This window comes from Pleurodeles waltl, chromosome 8, assembly GCF_031143425.1.
Source record: "Pleurodeles waltl isolate 20211129_DDA chromosome 8, aPleWal1.hap1.20221129, whole genome shotgun sequence".
Taxonomy (NCBI): domain Eukaryota; kingdom Metazoa; phylum Chordata; class Amphibia; order Caudata; family Salamandridae; genus Pleurodeles; species Pleurodeles waltl.
Genome location: NC_090447.1, coordinates 988648773 through 988667315, shown reverse-complemented (window position 1 = coordinate 988667315; position 18543 = coordinate 988648773). Strand labels below are relative to the sequence as shown.

General features: G+C 47.0%; 1 protein-coding gene across 17 annotated transcripts in view; it reads right to left on the bottom strand.

Annotated features, from left to right (window-relative positions):
* Positions 1–2299: 2299 nt before the first annotated feature.
* Positions 2300–18543, bottom strand: part of MYCBP2 (MYC binding protein 2) — a 1769078-nt gene continuing 1752834 nt past the window's right edge. For all 17 annotated transcript variants that reach the window (XM_069205243.1, XM_069205245.1, XM_069205247.1 and 14 more), the window contains 2 exons: positions 8343–8508; positions 2300–3179 (listed from right to left, as the gene is read on the bottom strand). In XM_069205243.1, the coding sequence (XP_069061344.1) occupies positions 3064–3179; positions 8343–8508 (282 nt within the window). In that variant the 3' untranslated portion in view covers positions 2300–3063. The remainder of the gene's footprint in view (positions 3180–8342; positions 8509–18543) is intronic.

Genomic DNA, 18543 nt, shown 5'->3' with positions numbered 1-18543 from the left:
TCCGCCTGCGAGCTCGTGTACGGGATTTCTTCATTTTGCTGAGCTCTGGTGCTGGAGATCCTTCCTGGCTCGTCGCTCGCCTCACTTGAGAGGCCGGACGATCCTCCTGCTGCATTCGCCGTTCCTCCGTCGCCCATTCCCATGGAGCTTCTGGAGTCTCAAAGAAATGTGTCTTGACACCATATATCACGTTAAGGCGAGCGGGAAAAAGGATCATGTAGGCTATTCGAAGCGCTCTTAGCTTTTGCTTTACTGGTTCATATGAGCGGCGATGTGACTGCAACTCTCTAGTATAGTCAGGGAAGATTAATATCCTTGTGGTTTGGTGACATAGGCCTGCATGATTTCGGGCTTCCTGTAAGAAACGATCTCTGCTGCGAAAATTGAAGAATCGGCTATTATGGCTCTGGGTGAGGCTCCGGGAGGGGGCCTGGCCGTCAGAGCCCTATGCACCCGCTCCACCGCAAACCACAGAGTCAGTTTGTCTATCGGCACCCATGTCCTAAGCCAGGCCTCGAGGAAGTCCGCTGTCTGCTCCCCTTCTACTCCATCTGGGAGCCCCACATATCTTAGATTATTGCACTGCGACCTGTTTTCAGTGTCTTACACATGTTGTTGAAGCTCATGTGTTCTGGTGAGAAGGCAGTTGACTTGAGTTTTCAGCTCTGCCACTTCGTCTTCTACTACTGATATGCGGTTCTCTGTTTCTGTGACTCGGGCCATGGCGCCTTTCAGATCTTGTTGAAGCAGAGTCACATCGACCCGTATTTCATCTATTTCACCTTCGACTGCTGCCTAGGAGGTGTTAATGGCCTGCAGGATTTTGTCCGTGTCCCCAGTACTGGCTGTTGAGGGCTCCCCGTCTGTCTCCCCATGAGCCCATCCGGGGATGGTGTATTTGTTGATACATGACTGGGATCCCAGTGATTTTGGGTGCTTGCCTTTACCCATCCTTTGTCTACCTCCTGCACCTGGTCTAGCGATCTACCTGATCTGCAGCCCTCGGAAGGCCACGCATCCTAGGGGCTAGGTGTGTTACTGCCCAACCTCTGCCAATGGAAGTCAGTCCAGGGCTAGTATCCACCAGCGTCACCACAGTTGCGAGCCTTTTCACTATCTGACCATTGATTTACTGCGTCTCTCTTCGTGCCTGGCCATTGACACTCTGGAGCCAGGACCTTCTGGGCCGGGAAGTCTGTGTGGAGCCTCTTCTATTGAAAGGATTGGTTACGGCCTTTCCGGCACCTCTCCTTACTCCTTATTCGGGGTCACCCGCTGCAGGCCCTTCATCCATCTACACTGCACATCACTTGGACTGTCCGCCGCACGAGGCCTCTCGTCCTGCACGGCGACAGTCCGCACCCGCTGGTTTGGTCCCCAGGTGGCGACCCGGTCTGACTCCTCCATGTTCTGAGGCGAGCTCAATTCGCTGGCCATCTCCTCCTCATGTGCCTCTGCTGGCCTTGCCCCCCGTTGCTCCCCACCGCCCTCACCAACCACTTACTTCACGTCTCCTCCCCACCATCTGGCTGGCAGAGTCTTGGCATTTAGAGGGCCCACAGGGGAGCACCCGGGCCCCGGTCTGGGCGGCGTTGCTGCATCCACTTTCATTCATCCTCTGGGTCTCCTTCACAGCTTCAGGGCTCGCCCATGGTTCCGGCTGCCATTTTAGAAAGAGCCACCCAGGGCCCACAGCCCCAGGCAGCCCCCCCCCAACCCGGATCACTTCTGTCCATCCCGGTGTCGCTGTCAGGGTTCCGCCACTTCGTTAATGCAGTGGGCACCGAACAGGGTTGCGGCAGGGGACAGAGGGGTCTGGAGCACTCAACCTGCGACCGCAATCTTGATGGCCCAAGCCACATCCCCTCTGAATCTTGTATTAAAGTAATTTTAATTAAGTACTAGAAAGGAATGGTAAGGCGTGTAGTGATTATCAGAGGAGGATAGAGGGGTGGCGCACATTGGAGGCCTATGTTTGACAGTCTTCACCAACACCTGGTTTCTGTCATAATTTAGGTGCTGTCCATTTAGAACCAGTGATTGTCAAGACTGCAATCAAATAGGACTAGCTATAAATGTTTTACAAATATTAAGGCTACGTCTACCAAAAACATCAGATATTGAATAAAGTCCATCATAAAAGGGAATTCACTGCTATGCAAAAAGGAAAAAAAAAACATTAATACAATAGAATAAGTTTTCTAGAAAATGTCATAGTTCCAAGTTTGTTTATAATCTTTGTACATGATATGTAAACTCAGTAATTCATCTGTATAAACAAACAGCCCACAAAATGGGATTTCTTGTCAAATAACATGATTTATTTTTAAGTAATTTCTCTTAAATAAAATCCTTAACATCCACCAGACTTCTCACTGTATAAAAATGTACAGTGGCTTTATTAACATGTACATTCCATTAAGTTTACAGCTGCAAGATATGAGGCACACTCAGTATTGCACTTCATTAAAATTTCAGGCTCAAACATAACCCAGAAGTTCAAATGAAATTGCTGTTGTAATAATTCTTATACAGGACAAACATTGATACCTTTATATACAGTGTGATACCTGTTACATGTATATGCCTTCCTAACACAATTTTCTTTTATAACAGTCTAGGAAATCTTCCAGGTTACAACTTTCTTCTCCACCCGTGATGCAGATACAATTGTACAAAATCCAATATACATTAATCAATGATTTGTTTTTCTCCTCTTTGAAGACCAGCATGGCTTCTTATACTCCTTGGACTCAAATATAATACCCCAGGTTATGTTTAGATCCATTATTTGTAAGGGCCCAATGCTTCATAGCCGATGACTGTAATGGCCACATGCAAACACCTCACAAGAGTCAATGTCTTATTCCAGAAAAAGAAGAGATTCCCTTTCAGCAAGCATCATGTACATGGTATTTGGCATTGCTCCTGCACTTTGCACTGCCCAATGCTTCGGCTGCAACGTGGTCCCATCCTCACTCTGCTTGCGGTGCGGATTCCACAGGGCACCATAGGGCCACTGCTTTGATCTGTTAACTTCAGCTTGCATTCTTAAACACAAGTCTAAAATGTATGGGCATTTCTGCAAACTCCACAGCCCAGGGCAAATTCCTCACCAGTTGGTGGGTGGACAACATGAAGCGGACACTCAGTTCCTTCAAGTTGTTTGCCTTTGGGACCTGCAATAAAAACGTGAAGCATAATGAATATAAAAGCAAATGGACACTCTTTTCTATACATTCCATTGATTTATAGAAAATAGCACTCTGGATACAATCCTAGATTGCTACATTTGTTATAAGAAGCAATGTTATTAATTGCCACTGCAATTAGCTCTCCACCTACATGCATGCTGTACTTCAACAGGATTTCTATGGGATTACGTTTTTTCAACGTCTCACCTTCACAGTATCAAACAGAAGAAAACTAACTATTAAGTTTAACTTTATTTTTTTTCATTTGCTACGAGCCAAACAGGGTTAGAATCACTGTATTCAAATGTGTATACATTACGTGCATGCACCACCAGAATAAGGCATCCACTGACCGTTGTAATTCAAATTAATGAGAGTTTCTTAAAGGCACCTGCTGTGCACCACCTCTGACACACTGTCTGCGGAAAGGAACGTAGAGTAGCAGGGCGAGAATTCACCTAAGGACCGCAGCACCTATGCAAAGAATTCACAGCAGCATACCTGCTGCTGAGTGAATAACATGCAGTACGCTCCACAGTTACCGCCCACTTGGTTCACATATACCATTTACAGACAGCTTGACAGGGAGATGCTACAGGAAGACAGTCCAGAATGTGGAAATGTGAATCTAGAGAAGTGTGACAGGACCAGAAAGGAATGGGACTAGTAGCTCCGCAACTTGGAAATTGAATGCAGTGCATTTCAGTATAGTCACTGACAAAGCCATGGAGGCGAAGGAAGGCTCCTCCAAGATGGCCATGAACTGGTCTGTAAGAACTTCACTGAACGTAAGTAGTCGGTCAGGATGTCGGGAAGTCGGGAAGACCCCCAGTTGTCAATGCGCTTACTGATCTTCAAGAATACAGTGCAACCAGCAACTACTCAAAAACCATCTTTAGAAATTTACTGAAACGGCTGCATCGGGAGAGAAAAGACAACGTGTGCTGGGATCCTGCTAACCAGGCCCCAGCACCAGTGTTCTTTCCCAAAATATATATCTTGGTTCACACAACTGGCACGCCCCTGGCACACAGTTTGTAAAAGGTACCCATGGTACCAAGGGCCCTGTGGCCTGGGAAGGAACTCAAGGGCTGCAGCATGGGTTATGCCACCCTGGGTCCCCTCACCAAGCACATGCACACTGCCTTTGCAGCTTGTGTGTGCTGGTGGGGAGAAAAAGACAAAGTCGATATGGCACCCCTCTCATGGTGCCATGCCCACAAACCACTGCCTGTGGCATAGGTAAATCACCCCTTTAGCAAGCCTTACAGCCCTAAGGCAAGGTGCACTATACCACAGGTGAGGGCAGAGCTGCATGAGCAATACAGTGTAGCCATATTGAGTATATGGTCTGGGAGTTTGTCATTACGAACTCCAGAGCTCCATAATGGCTTCACTGAATACTGGGAAGTTTGAAATCAAACTTCTCAGCACAATAAACCCACACTGATGCCAGTGTGGGATTTATTGAAAAATGCACCAGAGGGCATCTTAGAGATGCCCCCTGTATGTTAGCCAAACTGATAGTGCAGGACTGACCAGTCTGTGCCAGCCAGCCACTTTCAGACAAGTTTCTGGCCACATGGGGCCAGAGCCTTTATGCTCTCGGTGGCCAGAAACAAAGTCTGTCCTGGGTGGAGGTGCTTCACACCTCTTCCTGCAGGAACTGTAACACCTGGTGGTGAGCTTCAAAGGCTCAAGCCTCTTGTTAAAGTGCCCCGAGGGAACTCCAGATAGTGGAGTTGCCCGCCCCATGGACAGAGCCCCACTTTTGGCAGCAAGTCCGGTGGGAAAATTAGGGAAAGCAGGGAGGAGTGACCACCCCAGCTGGAGGACACCCCTAAGGTGCCCAGAGCAGAGGTAACCCCTTCCCCCCCTTACAGAATCTTCCATTTTAGTTTGGATGACAGGGAGCAATAGGGTAAGGTTTGTGTCTCCCTCACCAAAGGGAGTGGACACAAGAAGGGTGTAGCCACCCTCAGGGACAGTAGCCATTGGCTACTGCCATCTGACCCCTGTAATGTCGCTAAATCCAGGATTTAAGGGCCCCCCTGAACCCAGTTCCTCAGATTCCTGGTTACCTCACAAGAAAGAGGATTGCTGAGCTGAAACCCCAGCAAAGAAGAAGGAAGACAAAAACTGACTTAGCCCCAGCCCTACCGGCTTGTCTCCTGCTTCAGAGAACCTGCAAAATAAAGTGACGCATCCTGTGGGTCCAATGACCTCTGCCAAACCTTCAGAGGACTGCCTCATCAACGAGGACTACATCTAAGGACTCCAGAGCCTCCCCGGATCCGCGAATCCTGACCACTCTGCACCCGACGCCCGTGGGCAGGTGGCCCAACCGACTAGAGAGGAACCCCAGACGATTCTGAGCAAGAGCCCACCCTGGGTTGACCTCCTGTCCTCCACAACAACGCCTGCAGTGTGAATCCAGAGGAACCCCCTGACCGCGACAGCACCGGACGAAGATACCTGTTGCCAAAAGGTACACTGCACCCGCAGCTCCCTGGCCTTGGGGAACCCGACCTCCGGTGCAGCACTGTTCAGCAGGCAGACCTCCTACTTGTTTTCTGAAACCGACCCCCTGGACCCAGCCTGCAGTATCTAAGTGACCCCTGGGGACCCCTCACAGGAAAGCTTTGGGAGCCTGATGCTGTGTTTGCACCCCACACCCCTCTGCTGCTAAGGGTGTGTGTTTAATCCTTGATTGGCTTCACCTGACAGATCTGAGAGCAGTCCACTACAAGGTGGCACATTTGGAGAAGAAGCATTTTTATTTCGATGTGAATGGCACTGAAAATGAAATGGTGATTGTAGGTCCTACTACTTAATGCATAGATCATGAAGCTGTGCTGATAGAAGAATCCAACATGACTGCCAGAGCCTGAAGCAATACAATTGGCCCATTTCACAAAGATTTTAGTGTGAGTAGGTGTGACTTACTATTGTAATACTCTTGGTTTACTACTAAACTCCAGGAGTAAGCCAGATGAACCAGTGGAATTTAGGAGTAAGCCCAGGGTAGTACAAGGGAAAGGCACGGCATAATCTTCTGAACATGACCTCCGTTTAAGATTAACAGAGACTGGCTAGAGTATCAGAAGTTTGAATTCTTGAAGGACCACAACAGATTTGTAAGGAAGAACCTATGATGTCTCCCTGTGACTGCACTTAAAATAGTGTGATGCAAGATGACTACTTGAACCATTATCTTTTATGTTGTTTTATCTTTTAACATCACTAAAGAAGCTGTGCTGAAAGGAGAGAAGCTCAACCTACAGTTTTCCTCATATTATGTGCCCTCTCGGAGGTCAATGAAGAGCTAAGAAGACATCTGCCTCTCTTCTTCTGGTCCTAGGATATTTTGTTTAGCAGATGTCACTGGACTTCAGGTACTGGCTGGGCACCTCCTCCAATACTAGTGCAGGTTCAACACATCACTGTATTGCTACATCGTGTATAGTTCTTAAAGTCAGGTTTAAGTTGTGACAGGGATATTTTAGAAAAGTGGCCCTTGGGAAAGGGAAGCTGTGCATTCCAGCATCTGGCACATGGAAAAAAGGAAGTATTGTCATGGGTGTGCGTTGTGCAGATGGTTCTAATCCAGTCAGATATCTGGGGATGCTTCTACATCAGGAGATGATGGAACGTCACCCACTAGAAACATATTGAACATCATCACACACTGCACACAACAGGCATAGCTGAAAGAGTTAACAACAAATTTGACAAAAAGTCTGGCCCCACTTTCTACAGACTGTTAAAAGTCACAGGCCAAAGTGAAAGTTCCAGCAAAACAGTAGGAAGAAGTTACCACTCCAACTTGTATTGCTATATTGTGGAGCATAACAATGTAGAAATAGCTTTGCCACAACTAGAACACTTTTATTCCCTAGGTTCCCAGGCATGTTTTAATAGTTGACTGCATTCATAGATTTGGAATGGACCACTCATGAATAGTAGCGGAAAGTAATGTGATTCTAAATGGCCAACTTATGTCCTGAAGCCTTAGTAAAAATTGAAGAGTACATGAAGCAGCAGTAACAGGGATGCCTCTTCATACACAACTTTCACATTATCAATACACTGAACATATCTACAAGACTGTGCTCTCTGGCCGCCCTTATCAAATACACAGCTTGGATTTGTAGTCCAATTGTAGGAAAGCACAGTGTAATACAGAAAAGATACGAAATACTGAACCACAAATTGTGTAGCAATGCGTGGTGGCTACCCAGTACTCATGCTTCATTTGCCGCAAAGTACGCATTTATAAGTTTGGAAATGAATATAGGAAGTTCAAGAACTCTGCTTAAGCCGGGAGATGTTGGTGCATTGTTTAGTTTCCTCTTCTTTCCCTTAATGATTTTAGACTCTCTACTAACCATTGTGAACCCAAGTGTTTTGCTAGCTACCCTTCCCTTTTTTTGGGTGGGAGACTATTGTTTTCAAATTGTTCTTACATATTTGAACCTGAATAAAAAGTCATTCTATCAACACATTCATAGCTGGTACCAGTTTTTGCACATTTCTTTGCCTGACACTTTTTTCACAGTTCGGATTGACATGCAAACACATCGGACACACTTCTCTTGACATCTGTTGGACAAGGTATGAAGTACACATACAGGTACAAAGGGGGGACTGGACCATACTTTAATTACAAACACGTAATCAGGACGTCAGTATACTTTAAGGGGCAAATAAAAATTCTATTGTATATTCCGTTCAAAATGTTCTTCGTGAAATAATTAAAGGAATGCAAAATGAACAGACAGTGTGCTTGAGCTCCACATGGCTGGAGATTGGAGTTTAAGGAGTTGGATAGCTGATCCATATAGAAAGGGTATACGATGCGCCACTTAATGGTGCTGAGCTTTCCAATCTCAGCGTAGCTAGACTCACCCGCAGAAAGATACAATATCACTCAAAGTTCATCTTAAGAGACCCAAACATTCAATAGAGGAAATATTGCTAATTGCAAGAAGAAGTGGCCCTACAACATAGCCGAACCCAACATGCAAGAACCAAATTGCTGCTAAGTATAAGTTAGGGAATGTATACAGATTGAATAAACTGCCACCCACAAGTGAAATAAAATGTATCTCAAGTTTGTTATAAAAACCATACATGTGAGAATCCTACCTGCAGGACAACGCGGAAGCTCATCCTTGGTGATGCTGGTCATTCGTTGAAAGTCATCGTGGCAGGCATTACAAAAATGCGTTGTTCCAAAGCAGAAAAATACAGCTACCGAGCAGCAATAGCGGCATTTGTACTCTAAAAAATCTGTACCGTGTTTGGGACACATCTGTTTAGAAATAAACATGAAAGCCATTTAAGAGAACATACTGTCCTAAGACTACACATCATAGGAAGAAAAGTACCGTCCCACAATACGAACAGATTTACTACTGAACAAAAATACGTTTTTTACTTTTATGATTTCACATGTAAACAATACCTTATCCTAACATACTATGAGAGTTGTGTAGATTTTCTTTAACTGCGAATAAGTGCTTTACGGTGAATACTGTAATTTAATTTGAAAAATAACCTCGTTGGCAGCGTTGGACAGACCTCCAACGGTCGGCTCACATATGAGTGCACGATATTCTAAATCATTTTGTTAACTTTTCCATGAATTGGAAGCACTTTTGTCTGTTCATCAGCTTATGTTAATATATTCTTCTTCCCAACAGTTTTTATTGAGTTTTAAACAAGCATGAGGCTCTAAACCGAGTCTTTCATACCACCAACTCTCTAGATTTCCCAAGTGACTTGAACACCTTCACATATATGAAAAATTTGGGTCCAGAGACGATGCATGGAAACTCCAGATGCACTGTGTCGATTCTTCAGCCACAAGACAGGCGCTGCGTTGATTCATCTAGCGCAGCATGTTGATGCGTAGCTTTTCTCATTTAGATCACCAGCTTGTACTTTCAAGGGTCCAGTGACTGGAGTCGGCACCACTTGGCAAGTAAGGATTCTCAGCAGAAGAGGCCAGGCACTGGCAGATTAAGTCTTTAATGTCTGAGACTTTACAGAAGGAAAGCTCAGTCCAAACCCTTGGAAAACATCTGGAAGCAGGAAGTAAAAAGCCAGGTCCAGGCCTTTTACTCCCAGGACAAAAAGCAGCAAGCAGGTGGCCAGAACAACAAAGCATCAGGCAGAGAGGCAGTCCCTCCTACAGCATCCAGCTCTTCTTCCTGGCAGAACTTCCTCAGTCCAGAAGGATTCTAGCTATGTGGTGTCACAGCTCCAGTGCTTATACCCATTTCTGTCTTTGACATAGGCAAACTTCAAAGAGAAGTCTTTGTAGTCCACAAGACCCTGCCTTTCCCTACCCTGGCCCCAGACACACTCCAAGGAGCTGGAGACTGCTTTGTGTGAGGACAGACACAGCCCTACTCAGGTGCAAGTGTCAGCTCCTCCCACCACTCTATTTCAGGAAGACACATCATCCTGGTGATGGGCCATCAGGATACGCAGGGCACACCTCAGCTCCTTTTGTGTGACTGTCTAGAGTGAACTCACAAACCGTCCAACTGTCATCCTCACCCAGACAAAAATTCAGCAGACAGGGAGAGGCACAGAATGGTTAAACAAGAAAATGCCCACTTCCTAAAAGTGGTATTTTCAAACTCACAGTTAAAAAACCAACTTCAACAAAAGATGCATTTTTAAATTGTAAGTTCAGAGACCCCAAACTCACTATCTCAATCTGCTCCGATTGGGAAATTACACTCAAAAGATATTTCAAGGCAATTCCCATGTTACTGAGATAGGCCTTGCAATAGTGACAAACGACTTTAGCAGTATTTCACTATCAGGACAAGTAAAACACACCGGTCCTACCTTCTGAAATACACTGCACCCTGCCCATGGGGCTGCCTTGGGCCCACTTTAGGGGTGACTTGCATGTAGTCAGGGGGAAGGTTTGGGCTCAGGCTGAGAATATGGGCAGAGTCAGCGTCAGGCGACACTCATCTGGCTCCGTGTTGGAGTTGGGGATGAGAATGGGGACTGTCCCGCCAGAGGGTGCCGGGAGCGTTGACGTCAGGGACCGGCTTTGTTCGAGGTGGTATGCTGAATACATGTCTGGGTCAGGATCCATCAGTGGATCCTTGGGGCCTGACTGAGGTCAGGGGCAGGCGCGCCAGCGGGGAACCAGTGGGAGCCCCTCCCAAACCCACGGGCCCAAAGACGCTCCAGTGGGAATGGGCTGCCCAAATATGAGGTGCATGGCCTCATAGAATTTTCAGAGCTGGGCGGGGAACTTGAGGAGGCATGGACAGCCCAGGCGCAGGCTCAACTGCGTAACCAGACCTTGAGTGAAAACACTCTCTTGTCTCATCGGATGACTTTGGCGGACAAAGTTAAGTCGAATCCTCTATGACTTCTTACTGTTCTTCTTCTTGTGGAAAGTACCAGTGTGGGACAACTTTAACAAAGATCGATGGCTCCGTGATCGATCCTGCGACCCTCCTCTCCACCGGGATTGAGACCGTTGTGGCAACGCACGATGAGGGGCAAGGAGCTTTAGGAATTGCTCTCTTGAGGCCTTGGGGTGCATGGTGTGACAATGGACGCGTGTCTTGCTGCACGGTCGCGCTCAAGACCAGAAGCATATATGGTGCAGGTTCATCACTGACATATGCCAGTGACAGGCGCAGCAGGGCTTGAATCGAGCCTTCCTCGTGGACATCCCTGCTACACCGGGAAATAAGATCTCCATATCTGCAAGGACTGGTGTGGAAAGAAAAGAACTGATGTCAGCGTGTTAAGGTCACGCCTATGTAGGCACTGTGCACTCCACTCCCGGCAAGGACATCAGCAATACTATGTGGAGAATAACGACACCACCTACCCATGTGCAGGGGTACTTGCTTACAAAAAAAGAAAAAAAGAAAAAAAATCAGTATCCAGTCTGACAGCTGGGGATTATTCTAAGAAAGGGAATCTGCACCTAGAAGTCTGTATCAGATTAATACTTGAATATGTCTGCTTGCTTTTTGCCCCTGTCTCCATAAAAATACACAAACTGCTTAACTCCCGTAGCTTTTCTATGTCTTTCAGTTGGAGTCATAACAGAAGTATCTGAAAGACACAAAAGGCCATTCCAGGAACTGCTATCTTACCCACAATATCCTCTGGCATGGCCAACTAGCTATTATGATTTTCAAGTTACTGTAAAGTGCAACAACGCTTCTATGCATAGTTTTATCTAGATTTGCCAATAAATCTATCCCCAAATATTGTATTATATTCTTGGACCACCTGAACTTGGTACCCTAGTCCAACCACTATATTCTATCCAAGAGGTCAGGCCTAAGCCTTCAGATTAGGTAACATTCAATTTAAAGCCTGTCACTCCACCGTAGCTAATACCTCCAAAACAGCTGGTATTGTGGCACTGGGCTCTTTCACCATCTCCAGTATATGACCATGAAACCCTAAGTTGAAATTCAGCCTGACCCAAGCTGATTCTCTTAATATGGGGGATTGTTCTGAATGTGGGGAGCTAGTGGCTCTAGAGTGAGCACAAATAAAGGATATCACTGGCATCCCTAGTGAGTAAATCTCTGTATATTTACCCTGAGGGACAAGAGCCCATTAACCAAGACCCTTGTGTGTGATGCCAAGTGGCTAGCCATACCCGTTTTATGTACTGTTCACCAAATGCCATAAGTGTTTTTGCCATTAAGGCCCAGACTGCTCTATTAAATGTCTTTTTCGTCATTCAGGGACATAAGACTGTTTCTGCCATTTCGTGTTCACCTCATTTACCACATGAATCACTTTCTTTTCGGTGGTGATCTTCCTGTTGGTGCTCTGTTTGTTGATTTTTAACAAATCCACATTGATCTGGTTGTGTCATATGAGGCATTAGCCCATCTAGTCTGGCTGGATGCAAATATCTTAGTGATAATGTTTGGGCCAATGCTCGGTTTGGGATCAACAGCATGGAGGTATTTACTGGCATCTGTGGTGTTGTCACCAACACAGGACCACACCACTAGAGGAGTCGGAGAGGGGGGATAAGTTATCACCCCTCTCATGAAGACTAGATGGACTGGGCGGCGAGGGGAGGTGACAAGGGAGGTGGAGAAAGGGCGCGAAGGCAGTGAAGGGACAGAGTTAAATAAAGACAGACGTGTTAACCGTCACGGCGAGTCCCGTATTTATTCAGGCACCTGGGGACCTGACAGTATCCGTTATGCTTAAGCCATGGCACACTTGTGCCAGTGCTGATTTAGGAAACTGAGCAACAATTTTAAATAATCTTGCAGAGAACCCTCTGGGTCCGGTGATTTTGATTTTATAAGTCTTCTGAAGGCCACAAAGGATTCCTCCTTACTGGAGTTTCCAGGGCTTCCCTACCGACCTCCAAAGGGCATGAAATAGGTACAGACCGTAGGTAATTGCTTATTTGTGGAGAGTAATCCTGCTTGGCCAACATAATCATAGGCAGAATTGCCCAAATTGTTCTAACTTTTCATTTTCCCGTATAAAGTGTACCTCCTGGTCATCTTTAGCTATGTGATATAACCTCACGCTTACCTGGAACACAATGTATTGTAGTCCTCCTGTTGTGTTTCCCTCTTTGTAATATTTTAAATTTACAAGTATTGTCAATAAATTTGTCAGTTTCAATGGTTTAGTTTCCCCTTGCACAGGCAATGCCCCGCAAATTTTCTGAGCCAAGTCTGCACCTGTCTATAACTTTTTATCTGTCACACATTTCTGTAACAAAAGAATCTTCAATTCTTCTAAGGCATGGTGATTCAGCAGCAAAATTTCCCCTAGTCACCAACTTAAGGGCATCCCCCAGCATATATCTATTCCTATCGCCTCTGCTACATTGGTGGTAAATTCCTTCAGATGTATATTTGTTTACCACTATGGAGTCTTTAAGGAGAGAATCTTTAGGAGTGCAACTGTTTTTCTTAAGGCCCCTATTTTGATAATTGAGCATGTTCCAAAGTAGGCCACAGACTGAGAAGCTCAAAGAACTCTTGTGAGCCCTGTAGTCTATTGACCAATCTAAGCCAAGAACATTAAAGAAACACAAATTTGTAGGGTAAAACACAGCTAGGTTCTGGAATAAGAATGGAAAGAAAACTCAGACTAAAAGGTCATATGGTAAGAGTAGACTGGTTTTGGCCTCCATTACATGACTTGTGTTTTTCTCGAGGGGAGCTACTGAACCATTGTGTTTCGGAACCTAAAAACAGGTTTGCTCAGTGTTACCAGAATCACATATGAAATAAAATCTGCTTGCATGGTTATTTCCTTCTTTATCTGCTTCATCTGTTCCAAGACCAGTGTGTTTTAGGAAAAAACGCAAATTAACTTGGGATCTTGCACTTCGAAGTGCAAGCTCACTGTGCCTCATAGATTGTGCCTTTGACTGAGGAGAAATAACTTTTTTTGCCTCAGGTATGCCATGTGGAAATATTTACAAACACTCGGAGTTTTGTGCATGTAAAAAAAGGTACATAGAAAGAAGCACCAGATACATTATAAGCTCTTTCACTTCTTTTAATTCTGGGATGCTGACAAAATCAATTTCTGTTTGGCTATTTTTGACATTGAAGCTATGAAACCAGTACTGAAAACATGTCTCAGTTGGGAAAAATTCAAGACGTTATCGACCAGGAAGTCAGTATTCACAGAAATTATGAAGTGTAACTTAACGGAAGAACTTTAAGCAGTCACCTCCGACATTAAGGTATAATTATATTTATAAGCGTGGCCAAACAAGATGGGCGGCGGGACGCAGCATCTCTAGTGCGCTCCGCAGTCCTTATCAAATCCATCGGGGATCCTGGGTGCCTGACAATGCCCTGATGACTGCAGCGGGTTCCTGCCTGCATTTTGCCACAGTTGAAGTCCCCGGGCGGCTGGAGTGCGGAGTCGGGCCTAGGTCGGGCGGGCACGATCTACGCTGGTGTGGTGCACCTATTACAGCATTCTCCGGCGGGCACGGCTGCTGGGCAGTCCCAAATCGGGCAGCTAATGTTTGTGTGGAAGGTTGGGGATGTTGTCTTTGGGGCTGTTACCACCTTCCCCCTGAGGTGAGCAAGGCGGACTGGAGCCGGGGCCTGTGATTTGCATCAGCTCACACTGCTCCGCCATTAGGAGGAGGCAGGTGGGGGTATTGGTCCCCTCTCTGGATTGCCTGACAGCATATCACTTCCCCCATGTACGGAGGATCAGACCTGCACGGCAATGGCGAGGTGCAGGGACAGGAGTGGAGGTGGTACATGACCCAGTCTGGGTATCTGAGGAGTGGCCTGGGGTGGCACACTGCTCTGCAGAGCTCTCTGGTGGGAGACGTCGAGGGTCGCCGATCTGGGACCCGACAGGTGGCTACGCTGCGACAGTAAGGTGTTTTTTTTGTTGTTGTGCTTTTGGAGTTTGTGCAGAGGTGTAGAGGACTGGGAACTGTGACCTTGCGCGCAGTGAGCACACCTGACCCACGCCAGGTTGGACTGGCCAGCATGGCTGGGTGGGCATTCGGCGGCCCCTATTGGGGATAATTGGGCTGGACAGCAGATCTGCATTGTCGTAGTGGTGACACATCCTATTATCTCTTAGTGGAGGTATGATGGGGCAGCATCGGCAGATTACGCCGTCACAGGGGAACACAATGGAGAAATATACTACATCTACGCCGCTCCCACAGAGACAGTCTCATTTGGGGGAGGGGGGGGGGGGGGGTCTGGAGAGGCATTGGCTGTGCCAGCCACAATGGAGGAGCCCACACGTGCTGAACTGTTAGCTGCTATTTATGGCACTAGAGTGGCCCTGGAGTAGAAATGGTGGCTGTGGAGGTGAACCTTCTGCGAGCGGACCTCCGCAAGGTATCTGATAAGGTCAAGGTGGCGGAGGGGTCTATTGTGGACTTATAGACAAAGGTTGGCACCTTGCGCAAACAGATGGCTCAGGTCACTTCTACTGTCGGGACATTGGAAGCGAGGCTGGAGGATTCAGAGGGCAGATCTTGACAGAACAACGTTCGCCTCCTTGGATTTACGGAATTCGCAGAAGGCTCTACAGTGGAAAGTTTTGTTGAGCAATGAATCAAAGAAGTATTGCAGCCGGTGGGGTTGTCCAGGGTGTTTGTGGTGGAGCACGCTCATCGGGCTCTGGCTGCTCCTCCTCAGCCCAGGGCGCCACCAAGGGCCATCATTGCATGCCTCCTGAACTATAAAGACAGGAACTGTATCCTGCGGACCGCCAGTGAGACCGACAGGGCTGTTTTTTGAGAATTGCAAAATATCCATCTACCCAGACTATATGAATAAGGTCCAGTCCTCCCGGAAAGAGTTTTTTGGAGGTGAAGGCCATGCTTCGTGCCATGAACATCAGATACATCTTATTGTATCAGGCACGGCTGAAGGTGATTTCCGGAGGCAAGTTGCAGTTTTTTGATCATCCCAAGGAAGTCTGGAGATGGCTGGAGATGTGGGACAATGTTGGCCCGGGTACTTCTGGGTGGTCTGGAGTCGGCTCGGCTCGTACTTCTGGAGTGGACGGTACGGAATGGAGGAGGCATGGAGATGGCCCGTTGCGGGTCTCTGCGCAGTTTTGTGATAACTCTGTCAGCAGAATCGAAATCCAACAGGATAGTACTATGGCGGTGGTGGATCCCGAGCAGGCTGTTGAAATTCCTAACTGATTGGATGGGGGAGCTGGGGTGGTCTCTGTTGATTCTTGAATATGTTGGCCTTTGGTGGATACCGCACTTGCGGCCCAGCCAGGGCTCTTGTGTTTGGCCCATGTTGGTTTGAAGGGGCTTCATATGTATTTGTATTTTATGTTTGGGGGGGAAATGCTTATCGTAGGCTATGATTGGTTGGGGTGGAAGGCACTGTGTATACTGGTGGGACAGGGGATGATTACTTCCAGTGTTGTGGCAGGGTGTTTTGGGTGCTGGGGTATGGGCTGTTGTCCTGGCAGCATACATATATATATATGGATCTACAGTATATTTTGATATGTATGTTTTCCTGTTCATCCGGGGTGGGTGTAGGGGTTCAAGGGTGCACAGTTTGCGCAACTTCGCAATGGTTTGATGTTTATAACAGCAGTGCTTTGTTGAATGCGAGATGGGCGGTTGGGACTTGTTTTGCCTTCTCCTTCTGGGCGTGGGGTTGGAGGAGGGGCCCTAGCGGGAGGGGTGGATATTCAATCTTAGCATGGGTCGACAGATTAATATACTGACATGGAACGTTAGGGGGCGGAAGAGCTACACTACATGTTATAAAGTACACTCCTTCCTGAGGCGACATAACGTTCATATAGCGTGCCTCCAGGAAACTCATATGACAGAAGAGGAATCACATAAGTTGGCTAGAAAGTGGCGAGGTCAGGTGTTCTCCTCATCCTTTTCCTCCTATGCAAGGGGAGTGTTGATATGGATCTCGCCTGGGGTCCAGTTTACACATTTTCTATAGTGAGGCAGATTTGGAAGGGAGATATATACATTTACAGGGCACTTTGGATGGAATACCTCTTACCATTCTCAACACTTATGCACGTAACATAGATGACCCCTCCTTTTATGACAATATACCTGAAATGCTGGGGGAGGGGATAGTCTCCCCTATAATATGGGCTGGAGACTACAATTGTATATTGGATGGCAAGATGGATCGTTCTCAGTCTAGGCTGGGCACCAAAGCATTGATGACAAGATCCCTCCCAGAGGTTATGCACAATCTAGGGCTCTGGGATGGATGGAGAGAACTACATCCGGAGACTAGGTAATACACCTGTCATTCTAAGGCGCACAATACATATAGTCGGCTGGACCGTTTCCTCTTGGGCGGACTGACTTGTTCACAGGTAATGGATGTCAAGCATTTGGGGAGGTTTTTGTTGATGCACGTGCTGTGGGGATCTGATGCTAAATAGTTCCGCATCCGGCGTATGCCTACGTCGTTTTTGATGGATGCTGGCTGTTGTAATAAAATGGCGGTGGCCCTTAAGGACTATTTAGATTTGATTTGGGGTACGACTAACTCAAGGAGCATGGAATGGAAAGCCATGAAGGCGGTATTAAGGTGTGTGTGTATCGCCACTACATGTGGGGTGCACAAACAAATTGAACAGGAACTTAGACTGGGAGAGTGCACTGGAGGTAGTACAACACCAGATACCGGTAACTCAAGAGGTTGAGCAAGAGCATCTTCAGCTGTTTAAGGTCAGTAACTGCTGGGACACGCTGGATAAGGTCACCCTTAGATCGTATAGACAGTGACTCCATAGGGAGGGAGACAAGTATGGTAAATTGCTGGCATGGCTCTTTAAGTGGGAGGTTGAATCTCCTCCCAGCCTGCGTATTAGGAACACGGAGGGGGTACAGGTTACCAATCGCAGAGATATTTTTCGGGTATATGTGGAGCATCTGCAGATTGTGTCTAGGGCTGGTCCTCCCATCCTGGACGTTAGCTTAGGAGAGTTTCTGAAGCGAATGAGACTTCAGCAGCTGGAGCTGGACTGTATGGAAAGTCTTGAGGCTGAGATAACAGTTGAAGAAGTGGGTGCGGCTCTGGAGGCGTTGTCGAAATCTAGATCGTCAGGTGGGGATGGGTTCCTGATCGAGTTGAACCAAATGTTTTCTCTCCTTCTGAGAGAGAGGTTGTTGGCAGTATTTGAGGAAGCACAGGATGAGGGTATTCTTTCTGAGATCATGCGGCAGGGCGTAGTCTATCTAGTGCTTAAGTCTGAGTGGGGGGGGGGGGGGGTATCCGATGACCCTTCCTCATATCGTCCGCTCAATATGCTCAATACGGATGTCAAGATTCTGTGTAAAATTTTGGCTACTTGACTGCGTGCTGTGATCCGGGTTTTGGTACATGAGGATCAATGTGGATTAATTCCTTGTTGTAATACGACTTACAACTTACGCCGTTTGGCACACGTTCTACATGAAACTTTGGGGGCGGTAGACTAATTGGTTTTAGTATCGCTGGATCTAGAGAAGGCTTTTGATACTGTGGCGCGGGAATACCTACTGGCAGTCCTGCAGGGAATGGGATTTGGCCCTCATGTCTGCGCTTGGGTTCGTTTGTTGTACACTGTTCCCACTGCACGTGTTCGGGAGAGCGGAGAGCTTTCAGACTCTTAGGCGAATGGTAGGGGGACCAGACAGGGATGCCCACTGTCACCACTCCTCTTTACTTTAGCGGTAAAACCGCTCACGGTCTGGCTGCATGAAGAATTGGAGCCCTGTGGTGTGCAGGTGGGACAGGTCACTCATATAGTATCCCTATATGCCGATGATGCGTTGATATACCTCCGAGAGCCACGCGTTTCAGTCCCTTTGTTG